The sequence below is a fragment of the Oncorhynchus kisutch genome, linkage group LG17, assembly GCF_002021735.2.
Source record: "Oncorhynchus kisutch isolate 150728-3 linkage group LG17, Okis_V2, whole genome shotgun sequence".
In the NCBI taxonomy this organism is placed as follows: domain Eukaryota; kingdom Metazoa; phylum Chordata; class Actinopteri; order Salmoniformes; family Salmonidae; genus Oncorhynchus; species Oncorhynchus kisutch.
This window is the reverse complement of record NC_034190.2, coordinates 78929691-78944332: the sequence shown is the minus strand read 5'-3', so window position 1 is coordinate 78944332 and position 14642 is coordinate 78929691. Positions and strand designations below refer to the sequence as shown.

At 46.0% G+C, this 14642-nt stretch overlaps 1 protein-coding gene across 2 annotated transcripts in view; it reads right to left on the bottom strand.

The window, feature by feature from the left end:
• LOC109878875 (protein kinase C zeta type-like) overlaps window positions 1-14642 on the bottom strand; it is a 153409-nt gene that overhangs the window by 13968 nt on the left and 124799 nt on the right. For both annotated transcript variants that reach the window (XM_031794727.1, XM_031794726.1), the window contains exon 14: window positions 1475-1590. In XM_031794727.1, coding sequence (XP_031650587.1) covers window positions 1475-1590 — 116 coding nt within the window. The remainder of the gene's footprint in view (window positions 1-1474; window positions 1591-14642) is intronic.

The following is a 14642-nucleotide window of genomic DNA, read 5'->3' as shown; positions in this document are numbered from 1 at the left end:
TGAAAACATTGACAAATGTCAGCCCAGTAATATCTATTGGCAACCGCTTGCAAAGCCACATGGAATAGTTTGGAATAGTTCTCCTGCAGAGAAAAGCCTGGCTTGTTTGTCATACTCTGGCTACAGAGCCCCTCTGTTGAATGGCAGTCACCTCTGTTGCTATGCCAAATCTTTTTAGCCCATTCTTTCAAAGTTAATCTAAAACAAGGATCCTGTCAAATCCCCCGTGGACAAGATGTCTACATCGATCAAAACACAACCTACGACTGAAGTCATTGTTGGAAGGGCATTTTTGTTTATTTTTTCCTCGCTGAAGACAATTATTTTCAAAGACATCGAGAGTCGGAAACTTGGCACAGTACCACTCGTAAACGGACTGAAGATGAACGGATTGGGTGTCCAACTAGATCTTTGTTCAGTGGAGTCATCACACGTCTGATGTCTCTACTCCCAAACTCTGTTGTGATTGTTTTATACAATGAGGGCAGAGCCATAGAAACCGACATTAATCCATAGCAGCATTTCATTGTAACAATATCAAATGTTAAACCTTTTATGTTGCAGATTCTGAGGTGGTGAGTGCTCTCTGAGGTGGTGAGTGCTCTCTGAGGTGGTCAATGCTCTCTGAGGTGGTCAATGCTCTCTGAGGTGGTGAATGCTCTCTGAGGTGGTCAATGCTCTCTGAGGTGGTGAATGCTCTCTGAGGTGGTGAATGCTCTCTGAGGTGGTGAATGCTATCTGAGGTGGTGAATGCTCTCTGAGGTGGTGAATGCTCTCTGAGGTGGTCAATGCTCTCTGAGGTGGTCAATACTCTCTGAGGTGGTCAATGCTCTCTGAGGTGGTCAATGCTCTCTGAGGTGGTCAATGCTCTCTGAGGTAGTCAATGCTCTCTGAGGTGGTCAAGACCCCTGAATAGACCCTGTCCAGAAACAACCCCTATTGCCTACCCCCTAGACACTTGTGGAGATCTGAGATGATCTGATAGGATTAAGCAATACATTGATAGCTCAACCTTTCCCTCTGATAGGCTATAGGGGGAATTTTCAGCATATTGTTTAAAACAAATCATCTCTAGGGAGTCAAGGCCAGGGATTGATTCTGGACAAGCCCCCATTGTCATCCTCCAATCCCTTGTGATACAAAAGGAAACAGACTGGAATGGACTGGTCTTGTGCCCCCTACTGGCCAACCATCACATTTCCCAGATTTCAACCGAGTTTCCCTGTCTGTAGCTCCCCTATCCACTAACCATCTATATTACTAAGCTGTTCTAACACTAGTTATAACACTAGCAGTTTGTACAGGAAGCTAAAACATTAGTGCTCTGATGTTTAATATATGGACAAGGTTACACAGCTAGCTGGATGGCTTGTTGAATCTCATCTACAGGCCTATGACACTTCAATAAATATCAAGTGTTGATCAAACATTTCTTGGTATGTCAGGCTAGTCGTGTTTGTTTGGAAGGACTTACTCGTCGTCCGGTGTAAGCTGCACTGGTTCGTTGGTGAACTGGGTGTCAAAGTTCTCTAGGCCGTAGTCGTCTGTGATCTGGGGCTTGAAAGGCGGGGCCATCTGTTTCTTCTCCAGCTGCACGGGGAGACAAGCACAACAACACTGTCATTAGGGGCGGCAGGGTAGCCTAGTGGTTAGGGCATTGGGCTAGTAACCGGAAGGTTGCAAGTTCAAATCCCTGAGCTGACAAGGTAGAAATCTGTCGTTCTGCCCCTGAACAGGCAGTTAACCCACTGTTCCTAGGCTGTCATTAAAAATAAGAATTTGTTCTGAACTGACTTGCTTAGTCAAATAACGGTAAAATAAAAAATGTAATTTGTGTACAAAGTAGCAAAAGATTTATCAACGGAAGACTAAAACATGGGATAAGGTCAGGTAGTCCCCTCCTCCATGTTTCATAGCTCTGTATGTCTGTCTACTGGCTATGTTGAATATACGTTTGCCGGCAGGAAAAACATTTCAACGGTCACCATCATAATCAACCACATATGAATGAGTTTTTCTCCAGAAAGTGGTTGATGCCACCCGTCTCACCTTGTTGAGGAAGACAACACAGAGAAAAGCAGGGGAGGGACAATATGACAGGTGAAGGAAGGTTGAGACAGATTTCCAAAACCATTTTTTTTGGTAAATATATAATTTCTGTATTTTCCTTATGAGAACACGGATATTGTGAGACTAAAATGGATTGATGTGTATTTTCTTTAGCAAAATGTGTATTTTCTTTTTTGTTCTCCACAAAGCTCACACTTTGCTTTTCAATGATAGTTTTCTTAGTGCGTGTGAGCACATGCACGTGTGCATTTCTTGGTTCTTGATTTCCCTGCTGGCTCTCAGGCAACTGCTAAGGATCATTACTGCTATTGGTTCAAAGCACTTGTGGGCAGAGCTTCAAACAGCATAGAACACCTCTCTTTCTCTCTCTCCCTCCCCCCTCTCCCACAGTCCTCCCCTCCCTTCTATCTCTCTGATGTAGGCTGGCTGGCTCTCTGGCTGACTGGCTGGCGGTCTGCAGGAGCCCTGTGAGGTATTAATGAAGCGTGTAGAAGTCAGAGGGCCGGGCCTCGGCTCTGATCTCTCCTACTCAGAGAGGAAGTGGCCCTGGGGCCTTGGCTCTGATCTCTCCTACTCAGAGAGGAAGTGGCCCTGGGGCCTCGGCTCTGATCTCTCCTACTCAGAGAGGAAGTGGCCCTGGGGCCTCGGCTCTGATCTCTCCTACTCAGAGAGGAAGTGGCCCTGGGGCCTCGGCTCTGATCTCTCCTACTCAGAGAGGAGGTGGCCCTGGGGCCTTGGCTCTCTCTCCTGCTCAGAGAGGAAGTGGCCCCTGGGGACTTGGCTCTGATCTCTCCTACTCAGAGAGGAAATGGCCCTGGGGCGTTGGCTCCGCTTTCTCCTACTCAGAGAGGAAGTGAGAGAGAGAGAGAGAGAGAGAGAGAGAGAGAGAGAGAGAGAGAGAGAGAGAGAGAGAGAGAGAGAGAGAGAGAGAGAGAGAGAGAGAGAGAGAGAGAGACGAGAGAGAGAGAGAGAGAGAGAGAGAGAGAGAGAGAGAGAGAGAGAGAGAGAGAGAGAGAGAGAGAGAGAGAGAGAGAGAGAGAGAGAGAGAGAGAGAGGAGAGACGAGGGAGAAGGAGAGAGAAGGAGAGAGAGAGCGAGAGAGGAGAGAGAGAGAGAGAAGAGGAGAGAGAGAGAGAAGAGAGATGAGAGAGAGAGAGAGAGAGCAGAGAGAGAGAGAGAGAGAGAGAGAGAGAGAGAGGAGAGAGAGAGAATGAGAGATAGAAGGAGAGAGACAGAGACAGAGAGAATGAGAGAGAGAGGCGAGAAGAGAGAGTGAGAGAGACAGAGCTAGAGAGAGTGAGAGAGAGAGCGAGAGACAGAGAGAGAGAGAGAGAGTAACTCTTAAACTGACTCTTTAGGTCAGTTTACTTACTGCTCAGACATTGACCCCTCCATTAGTGCATTCACTGTCAGACCACAGACACCATTGTCAGATCACAGTCAGATCAACGTGTTTCTGAAGAAATTAACCGGCAATATTCATTTAAAAAACAGCCCAATAAACTCTTCAACATAAACCAGTCGTACAGATGGGCTCCAAACAGTGCAGAGAGATTCATTGAAACATTGAACTCTGTACAGTTTTTCAAACAACTCACGGTACCAAAACAATAAAGATGGTGTCAATTCGGCTTGGGAAAACCAAAGAAATGCAACATCAGAAACAAAAACCAAAATGTTTCTGACAAATGGTTTGATAATGAATGTAAAACAATTAGAAAACACCTGAGACAAATGTCAAACGAAAAACATAAGCAGCAAAACAACCCAGAGCTACGATATGAATACTTTGAAAACTCTGAAACAGTATAAACAAACACTGAAATGCAAGAAATTGAATTATACCAACAAGACACTTGATGAAATTGAAAACGCAATTGACCAAAATCAGTTCTGGGACATGTGGAACAATTTAAGCACAACAAAGCCACAAGAATTAGCCATACAAGATGTAGGAATTTGGAAAACTTATTTTGATAATCTATACAAAAACATCCCACAAAAAGACTTACAACAGAACCAATTAGAAATTATAGAAAATTTAACATCCTTGAATCAGTCATTAAAAACAACCAAAATCCATTAGATTACCCAATAACCCAACAAGAACTAAATAAAAAGCTAAAATCTATTAAATCAAAGAAGGCTTGTGGTCTAGACAACATCCGAAATGAAATGCTGAAAAACAGCACACCTGAGTTGCAAAATGCTGTGCTTAAATTGTTCAACATGGTTTTAACTTCTGGCTGCTTCCCTGATGTCTGGAAACAGGGGCTCATCTCCCCTATCCACAAAAGTGGAGACAAATCAGACCCCAATAATTAGAGGGGAATTTGCATAAACAGTAACTTGGGAAAGGTTTTCTGTAGCATTTTGAATTCATGAATTCAAACCTTTCTTCAAGAAAAAAACGTAATAAGTAAATGTCAAATTGGCTTTCTCCCTAACCATCGCACTGCTGACCATATATACACCTTACACACACTAATTAATAAACACCATCGCACTACTGACCATATACACACCTTTACACACACTAATTAATAAACACCATCGCACTACTGACCATATATACACCTTACACACACTAATTAATAAACACCATCGCACTACTGACCATATATACACCTCACACACACTAATTAATAAACACCATCGCACTACTGACCATATACACACCTTTACACACACTAATTAATAAACACCATCGCACTACTGACCATATATACACCTCACACACACTAATTAATAAACACCATCGCACTACTGACCATATACACACCTTTACACACACTAATTAATAAACACGTCCACCAAAAAAAAGAATGCAAAATCTTTGCTTGCTTAATTAACTTTAAAAAAGCATTTGATTCTATTTGGCACGAAAGGCTATTCTACAAAATTCTCCAAAGTGGGCTTGGTGGTAAGGTATATGACTTAATAAAATGTATGTACACAGAAAACAAGTGTGCAATAAAAATCACAAACCAAAGAACAGAATTATTTTCACAATGTCGAAGTGTGAGACAAGGCTGCAGTTTGAGTCCAAATCTTTTCAACATTTACATCAATGAATTAGCAGACATGTTGGACCATTCTCCAGCCCCAGGACTCACACTATTTGACACAGAGGTGAAATAGCTGCTATATGCTGATGACTTGGTACTTCTATCACCAACCAAAGAAGGTCTTCAACAGAACATTCATATTCCAGAGCAATATTGCCATAATTGGGGCCCTGGCCAAATACGTATTTTCATGCCATAACCTGAGGGACACTAAATAATAACATCTGCATAGTAAGCAGAAACATACATATTATTACTATTATTGGTATTCCTATTATTATTGTTGTTTATCATTCCAAATAGTAGTGGTAATGGTGGTAATGATGACAGTTTAGTGATGGTAATAGTAGTAGTAGTAATGATGATGGTAGTTGTAGTACTGATATAAAGGAGAAGATGACCGTTATTTAGTTATAAGTTAGTTGTGGTTTCATTTTCCATATTTAGATTTTATATTTATTACATTTCAACTATTGACTGTTACCATTTTATTGTTATTATTTTTGTATTTAATTTTGTATTATTATTTACTACCATTTTATATTATTATTTGCTATCATTTATCATTTTGTTACAATGTATATTGTATACACTGTTGCATTGGCAATGTTGCCACAATGTTTGTCATGCCAATAAAGCAGCTTGAATTTGAGAGAGACGGAGAGAGATAGAGAGAGACGGAGAGAGAGAAAGAGAGAGAGAAAGAGAGAGATGGAGAGAGAGACAGAGAGAGACGGAGAGAGATGGAGAGAGAGAGAGACGGAGAGAGAGACAGAGAGAGAGACGGAGAGAGAGAGAGAGAGAGAGAGAGAGACGGAGACGGAGAGAGAGAGAGAGAGAGAGAGAGAGAGAAAGAGACGGAGAGAGAGAGAGAGACGGGAGAGAGAGAGAGAGACGGAGAGAGAGACGGAGAGAGAGACGGGAGAGAGAGACAGAGAGAGAGAGAGACGGAGAGAGAGAGACGGAGAGAGAGAGAGAGACGGGGAGAGAGAGACAGAGAGAGAGAGAGACGGAGAGAGAGAGAGAGAGAGAGAGAGAGAGAGAGAGAAAGAGACGGAGAGAGAGACGGAGAGAGAGAGAGAGAGACGGAGAGAGAGACGGAGAGAGAGACGGGGAGAGAGAGACGGAGAGAGAGAGAGAGAGAGACAGAGAGAGAGAGAGACGGAGAGAGAGACGGAGAGAGAGAGAGAGAGACGGAGAGAGAGACGGAGAGAGAGACGGGGAGAGAGAGACGGGGAGAGAGAGACGGGGAGAGAGAGACAGAGAGAGAGAGAGACGGAGAGAGAGAGAGACGGAGAGAGAGAGAGACGGGGAGAGAGAGAGACGGAGAGAGAGAGAGACGGGGAGAGAGAGAGAGAGATTATTTTGGGGGGTTTTAAATCATCTTTATTGGGTCTGAGGGCCCACCACACAATAAATACTCATAAAAAAACACAGTTACACATCAAATAGGCAAACTCAACCCTCGCTGCCAACATTCCCTCCAGCATTCCCACCACATCCACAGACCTCTGTCCCCGAATACTGTTCTTTCGGGTCTTCCATATCGCTAATTTTGCTGCCCCTAACACAAAATTAAGCAACACAACTACACCCTTTTGACTGAAACTGTACTTTGGCCCAAATATATACAGTTGGGAAGAGAAAACCTCTTCCAACGTTGAGAACCAATCAGTGATCAGTTCAATCATCCCGACCAACCTGGGACACAGTAAAAACAGATGTGTCAGAGATTCAGACTCAGTACAGAATGGACACCCCTCCCCAACAGTAGGGTGTACCAGATGCATGTTGGTGGCTATACAGTAGCTCCATGTATTATCCTCCATTGGAGGTCAGCTGTCCTCTTATCAATAGGCAGTTTATATAATGATCGCCAACAGCCTTTTGGAGAGGCACCTGGACCAAGCACACCCGCCCACCTCGTCGATTTTACCCCTTCCAGGGAAGAGGCATGGGACACCTTTACACATATTCTGTACATGGCCTTCTTTCCCACCTCCTTGAACTGCCCCAGCTCCGGGGTATCGAAGGAAAGCAGCATCCCCACATCCTCCTCGAATGCCCTCATATCACAGCACTAACAATCAGTGCAGGGAACACATAATCCAGACCCTCCTTCCACCGATCAGAATTGGAAGTGTCAGTCACATACTGCAAATTAAGCACTGGCAAGGAGTCGCAGACCTCAGTGACGACCTTCCTCAGTAGGCGAGATGATCGGATCCCCGCTCTTTCTCCCAGCTCCTCCAACGATCTGCTCCTGCTCCGCATCAGATGACCCAGCTTGGTACACCCCACGACTCCATTTTGTTGATCCCTGCCTACAGACAGAAACTAAAACAAGAAGCTCCCACGCTGAGGTCTGTCCAACGCTGGTCCGACCAAGCTGACTCCACACTCCAAGACTGCTTCCATCACGTGGACTGGGATATGTTTCGTATTGCGTCAGATAACAACATTGACGAATACGGTGATTCGGTGTGCGAGTTCATTAGAACGTGCGTTCCCATAGCAACGATTAAAACATTCCCCAACCAGAAACCGTGGATTGATGGCAGCATTCGTGTGGAACTGAAGGCGCGAACCACTGCTTTTAATCAGGGCAAGGTGTCTGGTAACATGACTGAATACAAACAGTGCAGCTATTCCCTCCGCAAGGCTATCAAACAAGCTAAGCGCCAGTACAGAGACAAAGTAGAATCTCAATTCAACGGCTCAGACACAAGAGGCATGTGGCAGGGTCTACAGTCAATCACGGACTACAGGAAGAAACCCAGCCCAGTCACGGACCAGGATGTCTTGCTCCCAGGCAGACTAAACAACTTTTTTGCCCGCTTTGAGGACAATACAGTGCCACTGACACGGCCTGCAACGAAAACATGCGGTCTCTCCTTCACTGCAGCCGAAGTGAGTAAGACATTTAAACGTGTTAACCCTCGCAAGGCTGCAGGCCCAGACGGCATCCCCAGCCGCGCCCTCAGAGCATGCGCAGACCAGCTGGCCGGTGTGTTTACGGACATATTCAACCAATCCCTATACCAGTCTGCTGTTCCCACATGCTTCAAGAGGGCCACCATTGTTCCTGTTCCCAAGAAAGCTAAGGTAACTGAGCTAAACGACTACCGCCCCGTAGCACTCACATCCGTCATCATGAAGTGCTTTGAGAGACTAGTCAAGGACCATATCACCTCCACCCTACCTGACACCCTTGACCCACTCCAATTTGCTTACCGCCCAAATAGGTCCACAGACGATGCAATCTCAACCACACTGCACACTGCCCTAACCCATCTGGACAAGAGGAATACCTATGTGAGAATGCTGTTCATCGACTACAGCTCGGCATTCAACACCATAGTACCCTCCAAGCTCGTCATCAAGCTCGAGACCCTGGGTCTCGACCCCGCCCTGTGCAACTGGGTACTGGACTTCCTGACGGGCCGCCCCCAGGTGGTGAGGGTAGGCAACAACATCTCCTCCCCGCTGATCCTCAACACTGGGGCCCCACAAGGGTGCGTTCTGAGCCCTCTCCTGTACTCCCTGTTCACCCACGACTGCGTGGCCACGCACGCCTCCAACTCAATCATCAAGTTTGCGGACGACACAACAGTGGTAGGCTTGATTACCAACAACGACGAGACGGCCTACAGGGAGGAGGTGAGGGCCCTCGGAGTGTGGTGTCAGGAAAATAACCTCACACTCAACGTCAACAAAACTAAGGAGATGATTGTGGACTTCAGGAAACAGCAGAGGGAACACCCCCCCATCCACATCGATGGAACAGTAGTGGAGAGGGTAGCAAGTTTTAAGTTCCTCGGCATACACATCACAGACAAACTGAATTGGTCCACTCACACAGACAGCATCGTGAGGAAGGCGCAGCAGCGCCTCTTCAACCTCAGGAGGCTGAAGAAATTCGGCTTGTCACCAAAAGCACTCACAAACTTCTACAGATGCACAATCGAGAGCATCCTGGCGGGCTGTATCACCGCCTGGTATGGCAACTGCACCGCCCTCAAACGTAAGGCTCTCCAGAGGGTAGTGAGGTCTGCCAACGCATCACCGGGGGCAAACTACCTGCCCTCCAGGACACCTACACCACCCGATGCTACAGGAAGGCCATAAAGATCATCAAGGACATCAACCACCCGAGCCACTGCCTGTTCACCCCGCTGTCATCCAGAAGGCGAGGTCAGTACAGGTGCATCAAAGCTGGGACCGAGAGACTGAAAAACAGCTTCTATCTCAAGGCCATCAGACTGTTAAACAGCCACCACTAACATTGAGTGGCTACTGCCAACACACTGTCAATGCCACTGACTCTACTCCAGCCACTTTAATCATGGGAATTGATGGGAAATGATGTAAATATATCACTAGCCACTTTAAACAATGCTACCTTATATAATGTTACTTACCCTACATTATTCATCTCATATGCATACGTAGATACTGTACTCTATATCATCGACTGCATCCTTATGTAATACATGTATCACTAGCCACTTTAACTATGCCACTTGGTTTACATACTCATCTCATATGTATATACTGTACTCGATATCATCTATTGTATCTTGCCTATGCTGCTCTGTACCATCACTCATTCATATATCCTTATGTACATATTCTTTATCCCCTTACATTGTGTATAAGACAGTAGTTTTTTTTGGAATTGTTAGTTAGATTACTTGTTCGTTATTACTGCATTGTCGGAACTAGAAGCACAAGCATTTCGCTACACTCGCATTAACATCTGCTAACCATGTGTATGTGACAAATACATTTGATTTGATTTGATTTGATTTGATGAACGTAGGCTGGCTGAACCCAGAACACAGCAGTGTTGTGAAAAAGAGGCTCATCAAAAAGCCACATCCCTGGTGGCGTGCAGGCCTTACGGGACTTGACAAGGACTCTCCAAGCCTGCATAACAGACTCGTCAAATGGAGTCAGGCCAGGCAAATCACCCCCTCCAGCTTTAAGAGGAAAGGGTGCTTGTCTAAGCCCAAACAGCCCGCTCTCCTCATCAATATGTAGGCTGTTTCGACCCAGCTAGAACCGTCTCTGTACAACAATCTCTGGGCTGCTTGAAGCCGGAAAGCCATGATTCTAGAGGAAATGTCCACCAGGCCTTGCCCACCCTCGTGCAGTGTTAGGTACAGGGCTGCAGCTTTAATCCAGTGTTGTCCAGACCAGAAGAAATTGACAAGGGTCCTCTGAAGCTCTTGTAACAGACCCTTTGTCTGTGCCACAGGGTAGAGGCAGCAAGATTATTAGCTACCAGGACCCTTCCCCTATAAGACAGCTGGGGCAGCACCCATTTCCACCTTGACAGTCTGGCACACACTTTCTCCGCTACACCCTCCCAGTTATTTTTCTGAAAGACATCGGAGCCTAGAAAAGCCCTCCAAAGTCTTCATCCCATCTCTGCCCCACTGAAGCCCCCCTGGTAACCGTGGAGCGGACCCCACTGAAGCCCCCCTGGTAACCATGGAGGGGACCCCACTGAAGCCCCCCTGGTAACCGTGGAGCGGACCCCACTGAAGCCCCCCTGGTAACCGTGGAGCGGACCCCGTTTGAAGCCGACCTGCCCACAGTGCTTCACTCTTTCCCCAATTGACTCTAGCTGAGGAGGCCCCCTCATACACCTTTAAAGCGTTTGAGAGAACATTAACATCCTCACCCCCTGTAATAAAAACTATCACGTCATCTGCATACGCAGACAGTGCTATCGTGGGATCCTTCATTACACCTGGCACAGAGAAACCAGTAAGCTTCGCTCTTAAAAAACAAAGCATTGCTTCAATCGCCAGACTATATAACTGCCCTGAAATTGGGCATCCCTGCCTGATGCCCCTTTGGACAGGGATGGAGCAACTCAAACCACCACCCACCTTCACCATAGACGAGGCCCCAGCATACAGTAAATTCATCCAAGACAAAAAAACATCCCCAAACCCAAAGGCTTTCATTGTTTTAAACAACTACTGGTGGTCCGCACGATCAAAAGCCTTCTCCTGATCCAAAGAAAGTAAACCCACATTTATGTCAGACAGTTTACAAATGTCTAAAACATCTCTCATCAGAAACAAGTTGTCAACAATAGAGCGATCAGGTACACAGTAGGACTGGTCCTTGTGGATCAACAATCCCAGATTCTCTTTCAACCTGTTTTAGAGACATTTTCTCACAGCAAAATGCACAGCAAAGCAACAGGTCTCCAATTTTTTATGAGAGCCAAATCCCCCTTTTTGGCAACAGTGAAAGCATCGCACGTTGACAGGATACAGGAAGAGAACCCTCATGAAAAGATTCACACACCGCTTCATAAAAATCCTCCCCAATAGACCCCCAAAAGTGCTTAACAGGGGCTCGGCCTGTTGAGAGCTGCACAACTGCTGTGGACAGCTCCTGCAGTGTAATGTCAGAGTCCAATGCGACTCTCTGCTCAGGTCCCAATTGAGGAAGACCGTGTAACAACTGTTCAGTACACAGAGAGTCACAATCCTCCGCCTTATAGAGGGCCGAGTAGAAATCCACGGCATGTTGACGCATTTCAATGTCATCCGTGGTCACCTTCCCATCAGGGAGACGAAGGCAGACCATCTGTTTATGTTGAAATGTCGACTGTCCTACGTTTTTTTTTAAGCGCTAGGAGCATCCATATCCTTGAGGGAAGCGAAACGAGACCTAATCAAGGCACCCTTCACTCTTTCATGCAGAAACGACCTCAGTTCATGTCTCTTGTCCTGTAAGTTCATGACTAGTCCAGGGTCGTTCTGAGTGAGCAGCTTCAATTCAATAGAGTTGATGTACTGTTCAAGGGCCTTAATAGTCTCTTTAACTTCAGTTTGAGACAGAGCAGTATACTGTTGACAAAATACTCGTATTTGGGCCTTCCTAACCTCCCACGATTGTCTCAATGACTCAAAATTCCCTTTTAAAACCCTCCCTTTTTCTCAAAACAACAAAAACCTTTCACAAAACATGACATCATGTAACAATTTAACATTAAAATACCAGTAAGGTGATGACCTTCGTGGACAGGACAAGTGAATATCAACAGTAACAATATGACGATCAAAGAAACCCACAGGAGTAATGGCACACCTTCCAACCCTACTACAGTTTTGCTCAGATACATACAACCTGTCTAACCTTGCTGCACTGACACGACCTTCATGAACTTTTAGCCATGTGTACTGCCTAACTTTTGCATTCCTTACTCTCCACACATCAGAAAGCTCAAACTCAGTTAATAGGCCAGACAGGCAAGTGGCTGACCGCAGGTGAAGTTCTTCAGATCAACAGTAAAATCCACTGTACAGTTCCAGTCTCCCCCTAAAACCATACACCCCTCTTGATCACACTGTCTTAAGGTTTCCTTTATTTGATCAAATACAGCAATACGCTCTATACCCTCATTAGGAGCATAAACATATATATATATATATTTTTTTAAACATAACATCCACCTTGACCAATAAAACCCGACCCTTGACAATCTCTGTTGTAGATACCACAGTCACACCTTAGTACCATGACTGAGTACACGCTGCCCCTCCCACCACATACCCCAGTCAACCTCATTTTCCTCATCACTATGTGTCTCCTGTAGAAGTCAACCTCATTTTCCTCATCACTATATGTCTCCTGTAAGAAAACTACATTAAGCCAATTTGACAGATTTCCCAAAAGTCTAATCCAGAAACTCATTTACCTCCTCTAGATCATAAACTGAGTCCTCACCAGCTGCTGTCATATCCTTCTCCTGATCCTCAGCTGAGACCACAGACAACTGACTCCCCTCTAACACATCCCTTTCAACACTCCCCACTTGCACCTCATCACTCGTACCAGGCATCTCCTCCCCTACCTGGGACACTAGCCCCACCTGAACATCATTACTCATAGTGGGCATCTCCTCCACTAACTGGGAGCCAAGCTCCACATGAACCCCAGCACTCGTAGTGGGCATCTCCTCCACTACCTGGGAGCCTAGCTCCACATGAAAACCCTCCTGTACCTCATTACTCGTAGTGGGCATCTCCTCCACTACCTGGGAGCCTAGCTCCACATGAACCCCAGCACTCGTACTGGGCATCTCCTCCACTCCCTGGGAGCCTAGCTCCACATGAACCCCCTCCTGTACCCCGTTACTCATAGTGGGCATCTCCTCCACTACCTGGGAGCCTAGCTCCACATGAACCCCCTCCTTTACCCCAGCATTCGTACTGGGCACCTCCTCCACTACCTGGGAGCCTAGCTCCACATGAACCCCCTCCTTTAACCCAGCACTTGTACTGGGCACTTGCTCACCAGTCTGAGGAACTGGCTCTTCAGATACATCCTTACCTTCTACAACAATACTTTTCTGTAGCATAACATTTCCAAGTTGCAACTCCGTGCCCTCAACACGGATAACTTGTTCCTCAGCAACAGGTGCTTGTGGCTGCTCTACCGCTGTCGGTCCACCTCTCCCTACATCAGTGGGCCCAGGCGTTACGAGGACCACCTGCGCCCCTCCCTCGGCCTTCTCCCTTTTCAGGCAAGCATGTCGCTTATGACCAACATCCCCACACTCAAAACACCGTTGACTACCCGTACTAGCATAAGCCATATACATTCTATTGTCATACTTGATTTTAAACGATAACTCTAAAGTCTGCTCCGGTGAGTCCAAAAACATAAACACCTGTCGCCGAAATTACATTACCTGTTATAACACCGGGTGTTTGCAACCCAACGGGACAACCTTAATTGAACTGGCGAACTTCCCAAAGCGCAATAACACCATGCTCAACCATACGATCTACAAGACACTCTTCTTTAAGAAGTAGGCCATGCTCAACCATCCGATCAACCAGACACTCTTCTTTAAGAAGTACGCCATGCTCAACCATACGATCAACAAGACACTCTTCTTTAAGAAGTACGCCATGCTCAACCATACGATCTACAAGGTGCTCTTCTTTAAGAACTACACCATGCTCAACCATACGATCTACAAGACACTCTTCTTTAATAAGTACGCCATGCTCAACCATACGATCAACAAGACACTCTTCTTTAAGAAGTACGCCATGCTCAACCATACGATCTACAAGGCGCTCTTCTTTAAGAAGTACACCATGCTCAACCATACGATCTACAAGGCGCTCTTCTTTAAGAAGTACACCATGCTCAACCATACGATCTACAAGGCGCTCTTCTTTAAGAAGTACACCATGCTCAACCATCCGATCAACAAGACGCTCTTCTTTAAGAAGTACACCATGCTCAACCATCCGATCAACAAGACACTCTTCTTTAAGAAATACCACCACAGCTTTATTCATCCGGGATGCATAAGCAACATTCTCATAGCCTACCTTCTCTCCTACGGCGACCAGAAACTCCTCCACTGTGACAGTAGCTTCCGTAACACACCTAAAGCCGTGCCGAAGTGACATGGACGGCATCCCCATTCGGGCTGCCATCCCCGCCAAAATCAGGGTAA